The 6000-nt window shown below is 40.1% G+C and overlaps 1 protein-coding gene across 1 annotated transcript in view; it reads right to left on the reverse strand.

Moving 5' to 3' along the window:
- fibcd1a (fibrinogen C domain containing 1a) overlaps positions 1 to 4814 on the reverse strand; it is a 125113-nt gene extending 120299 nt beyond the window's left edge. The window contains exons 1-2 of the mRNA XM_014172398.2: positions 4318 to 4814; positions 4047 to 4129 (exon numbers count right to left, since the gene is read on the reverse strand). Coding sequence (XP_014027873.1) covers positions 4047 to 4118 — 72 coding nt within the window. The 5' untranslated portion in view covers positions 4119 to 4129; positions 4318 to 4814. The remainder of the gene's footprint in view (positions 1 to 4046; positions 4130 to 4317) is intronic.
- Positions 4815 to 6000: the final 1186 nt, after the last annotated feature.

Genomic DNA, 6000 nt, shown 5'->3' on the forward strand with positions numbered 1-6000 from the left:
GCCTGAGCCTGTAGATGTATATTCTAGCGACAATTTACTCTAAAAATGGATTCCTCATGGTAAATGGTGAATGACTGATCCTATATCCACATCTGATCAATTCATCCTATATCCACATCTTGGATCAATTGGCTTATACAATAAGAAGCTAATGCAACAGACGCAAACACAACAAACCAGCATTTCCATACTGTCATGTGCAGACTGACGACAGTAACGTGGGCGTACTGGGACATCTTAATAGGTCCGACCGTGCAGCAAATGGGAGCTGGCAGATTGTGGGCTAGTCAGTGGATGGGCCAGTGGCAGGACAGGATGTTCTAATGAGCCATCTCCCAGAGATAACTGTCTAAGAGACATTAGGAGAGGAGGGGGCCCTATTAATATCTCCGCTTCATGTTTCCCTGTAAGACTTCCTCAGCATCTGCTTTCACAGTCCAGTCCCCAGCTGAAACACATACACACGTGTACGAGCACACACACGCCGAAGTTATCGTCATCTGCCGTCAAGTTACATTAGTTTGGTGTAAAAGTGTCACGTTCGTTGGAATGATCGGATCAAGGCGCAGCGTGAGTAGCGTTACACATATTTTATTAGAAAGTGAAACTAAGCAAAATACAAAAACAATAAAGAATAAACGAAACGTGACGACAATGCAACTACACATAAACAATATCCCATAACCCACAGGTGGAAAAAATGCTACTTAAGTATGATCCCCAATTAGAGACAACGATAACCAGCTGCCTCTAATTGGGAATCATACAAATCACCAAAACATAGAAAAACTAAACTAGAACCCCACATAGAAAATAATAACTAGAAAAAAACCCAGTCACGCCCTGACCTACTCTACCATAGAAAATAAGAGCTCTCTATGGTCAGGACGTGACAAAAAGTAACCCTGTGGCGTTCAAATTGATGCAGAGAAATAAAAACATCCCTTTAAGGTGGAAATAAAAGTTCCCGTTTCCAGGTAATGTTACTACTCATTAACCTTGAGCTGTCTGACTTCATTGAAGTGTAATTATTATTATTATTCTACATTTTTTAGGGGTGTGTAATTATGTTTTCTGAAGACATCAAACTTCGTCAACATTGTGCTGCTCACTGAAGTTTGCTGTGTTCACTCATGTCATTATCATGTCATTAAAAACCACAGGCTAAACGCTACATATAAAATTCTAAATTCTGAAACACTGTTATACATTTTCTTAGCAGAAGGTCATGTGATGATAAACAAATTCAATACAGATCAAATGGCTGCTGTCATGAAACAGAATATATTGGTCAAGGTGGACTCAGTAATATGACATTATAAACAACCGGGCAACTTCCTGCTTACAGCCGCTGTTTGTTCTCCCCAAAGTGGGCATGCCCCAAGGGAGGGAGCAAATTGGAAGAACAAATGCTGTCTTGGTAGATTTTAAGTCTATTGTTGTTGATATCTGTAAGCAGGAAACCACCATGTTGTTATATGGCTGAGTCTACCTTTAAGACATATCAAACTAGGAAAGGAGACAATAGCTAGGATTGACTGACATGTGACAGAGAGCACATGAGAACAATATGTAGGCTACCTGTGAAACTCCAGCATATAATACAGTACTAATTCCTGTGGAGTACTTATTATAGGCCTAACTACTGCACTCTGAGAGAGAGAGAGAGAGAGAGAGAGAGCGAGAGAGAGAGAGCAAGAGAGAGCGAGAGAGATGGATGGATTGATTCCCTTTCTTCTCTCATTACACCAAAGGAAGGACAGACAGTTATCAGGTGTGTGTGTGTGTGTGTGTGTGTGTGTGTGTGTGTGTGTGTGTGTGTGTGTGTGTGTGTGTGTGTGTGTGTGTGTGTGTGTGGAGTGTCTGCCTGTCTGTGTGCGTCCATGCTCCCTGGTCTGCGGTCAGTGTGTTACCGTACCATCAAGGCCACATATGGAGTTAAATTCAATCTTACTGGGCCTCATAAGGCTGATAACTTCCATCCAAGAATCTACTCTCATGTCTGCCTCTCGACTGCTATACTTAATTTAGTCCAACGCAGTGATGTAGTGGAGGGTAAATGCAAGGAAACACAGTTTACCCACAATTATTTTTGCTTGACAGTTTACCAACTTTTGCGGAAAGTGTAGGGAGTGTTACTTTTTTCACTGCGACCAGCGATAAGAGTTTACCCATCTATTTTGTTTTATCACTACATAACTGGTCCAATGTACAGACAGGCCATGTGGAACTATCCACAGCCATAAGTCCAAAAGCTTCACTAACCTTCCCTGTCAACTCAGCATGCCCTAAATGCATGGTCATTAACTTCACTGATTCATTTTCTGTATCACTCACAGGATATACTGTAAAGGTGTTGAAGAAGATCTGTCCACAAAATAAATAAATTGCTGGCTAACAATATGTGCCAACTGCTGCAGCATTCCAGAAATGCTCATACTGTAGATAGGCCTACAACACTTGGTCACAGCAAACAGTGAGGAATGGAGGCAGACTCTATAAGACAGAACGGTAATCTCATCTCCTTCGTCTCAACCAAAGCCAGAGTTTCCGGTCAGTTGTAGACGAGCATTCTTTACAACGATTACAGTTTTACATAAAGCCTTGTAGCAGTCAACCACACAGTGATAATAAACATAGTTATAAACTGGGTGGTTCAAACCCTGAATGCTGATTGGCTGACATATCAGACTATATACCATGAGTATGACAAAACATGTATTTTATCTGCTCTAATTACTGGTAACCAGTTTATAATAGCTTATAATAGCAATAACAGTTTATAATAGCAATAAGGCACCTCGGGGGTTAGTGGTAAATGGCCAATATACCACGGCTAAGGGCTGTATCCAGGCACTCCGAGTTGCGTTGTGTGTAAAGACCAGCCCTTAGCCGTGGTATATTGGCCATATACAACACTTGTGCCTTATTACATAATTATAATTAGGCTTAATTATAACATAGTTATGGGCTATATTTGTACTGCCAGAAGAGAAGAGAGTATCATGCCAACATGTATCATCTCAGACACTAAACTACATTTAAATAATACTACTTGACAACCCTAGCCCACCTATGCACGCCATTCCACAATGCCAAATACTCCACTAGATGGTTAACTAGCAGAAAGAAGTACTCTCACTCATTCACAGTGACTGTTATAAATCAATTTAAATACAATTGTATTTGTCACATGATTCGTAAACGTCAGGTGTAGACTTACAGTGAATTGCTTACTTCCCAACAATGCAGATAGATGAAATGATAAATAATAGAAAACTAGAAAAATGATAACACGAGGAATAGATCCGCAATGAGTAACGGTAACTTGGCTATATACAGTACCCTTACCGAGTATACAGCTAATAGGTGACATAAGGAACTGTTTAAAGAGGATCACATCACACAGGCATTTATAAAAATAACAAAAATATGCAGATTTGCAGCTGGCTCATGTTGTAATAGATGCACAAATCGTAGAGTAAGTGGACCAACAATGAATGGTCAACCTATTTTAATTTCTAAATATGACAAGCTAGGGGGGGAAAAGCCCAACGGTAGAGAGGGCTTCCATTTCCGTTTCTCCATGGATCATTTGGACATCTTTCCATTTGTCAATTAGAAATCATCATCAATTCAAGCGCTCCAGTAACAATTGACGAATAGACTACAATAAATGAATGTAGGCAATTCAATAAATAGGCCTACACCATTATGGATCTACCAGCAAATCATATATTATTGGAATTTAACACTGAATTCACATCATATTATCATAACTTTAAAGTCGGACCATTAGATATACCGTACGTGATAGGTAGGCTATGGCTTTCCCTACAAAGGCACATTTATTTCCCACGAAATAAATGGTCATTCGTTTTATATGTGTACCTATGTGCAATAGTTATGCAATACTATGAGCCACTATAATATGAATGCCATTTTATTAAATACTTTCTTGTACCTGCAGGCTTTTCACCGGCTTTTTTGTTTGTTTTTGAGCAGAGCAGAGCAATGAATGAATACTTGCAGCATGCAATGCCTACCTGAGATTTATGCTGATGTCCATCTTCGAGTTCTGAAACACTGTTCATGATTTTCCATCGATCATTTACCATTCTCTGAAAATCTTAAAATCCGAGATTTGACATCATTGGTAAAGGGAAAGTGTCAACCAAAGGGTCTATGTTTGAACTATTCCAATAAGGGGAAAAGGTTTACACATAAAACTACTTCAATCACTGCACAGATCTCTACAATTCTAAAGGAGGTCCAGATGGGAATCTAGTAGTACAAACATGTTGATATCATACATACTTGTAGGACCCCTTGCAAAGAATAGTTGCTTTGAATTTCCGAAATTAAGAAATTGCTATAACGTTCCTTCTTGTTACTAAAAAACACATGCACTTTGACAGTAAGCGTTCGATGCGTTGCAGATTCTAATGAATCAAAACTTCACCCGTGTTATTCAGAACCTAGAAGAAAACCTGCTTCTATTTCCTCCGTTCTGACTCAAAATTACACGTGTCCTGTCGAGGTTTTACGCGTGGGCTATGTACGTCCTTGTTAAAAAGTGAGAGAGCTCGGGCAAGAGATAAAACCGCCTCTGGTTTCCCTGGTTGACGTTGATAAACATGAAGCGGCTCTCTGATATGATTGAACGCGCAGCCAGATTAGCAACATATTGCATTGGGCAAGATCGTCTCGACGTGAAATCCAAGCTTCAGTGATTCCCCTTCGCCGTGCGAGTGCACGCGCGTGTATGCGTGTATTTTGTATTTTTTTTATTTAACCTTTATTTAACTAGGCAACTGTGAGAGAGGCTGTGTGTGTGTGTGTGTGTGTGTGTGTGTGTGTGAGCGCGCGCGCGTGTGCATGCGTGCATGCGTATGTGTGTGTTACATTAATGCCTGTCTGTAGTCTACCTGCATGGGCTTTATGCACCGTTTCGCCTCCCTCTGAGATGATGCAGTTAATTAATTTCATCTCAACATTTCCACAAGAGAATAAGGAGGAAGATAGCTTGTTCAACATTGCCCTTATACCTGTCATTAGCCTACATGGCGCTATACTCAGGGGCAGACTTAGTGATTTGGACGCCCCGGGCACAGGCCAGTCGAAGAGCTGTTCAGTAACAGCTCTTTTCGGTGAACGAATCAGATAAGAATGAAACAGCTAACTGAAAATTCTTGAAATGCCGTTCACTAGTAAAGGTCTTTGCATCAATATAGAAGACAAGGAGGCAGGAAAATAGATAAGAGACAAACTATTACTCTTGGATATATATTTGATATGATGAATAATATTCATAAATATAATATTTATTGTCTTATTCCCTCTTAGGACCTGCTTAGAATGCTGGAGGTGTGTGTGTGTTAGAGTTCTTATCAGGCATGAAAAATAGAACCGGTATTACCCAAGGCCTATGAGCTGAAGCCCGAGCCCTGGTCCGACACATAACAAAAAATGTAAGTGAACCCGAATAAAAGCCAGATTTCCAGAAAACTGCCTTTCCTGCAGTCAAATGACCATACCTTTCCTGCAGTCAAATGACCATACCTTTCCTGCAGTCAAATGACCATACCTTTCCTGCAGTCAAATGACCATACCTTTCCTGCAGTCAAATGACCATAACTTTCCTGCAGTCAAATGACCATACCTTTCCTGCAGTCAAATGACCATACCTTTCCTGCAGTCAAATGACCATACCTTTCCTGCAGTCAAATGACCATACCTTTCCTGCAGTCAAATGACCATACCTTTCCTGCAGTCAAATGACAACATCGCCCTCTAGAGGCCTCCTGGGTGGCATGTTATTAATAGTTTTCATAATTTCATAATTAATAAACATTATTTCACAAAACCTGCCGAAATTCCGGTGTTTCTATGTCAAATGTAATTGTTATGTTCTAAAAGTTTGGACACCTACTCATTCAAGGGTTTTTCTTAATTTGTACTGTTTTCTACATTGTAGAATAGTAGTGAAGACATCAGAAC

Source organism: Salmo salar, chromosome ssa24 (assembly GCF_905237065.1).
Source record: "Salmo salar chromosome ssa24, Ssal_v3.1, whole genome shotgun sequence".
NCBI classification, from domain to species: domain Eukaryota; kingdom Metazoa; phylum Chordata; class Actinopteri; order Salmoniformes; family Salmonidae; genus Salmo; species Salmo salar.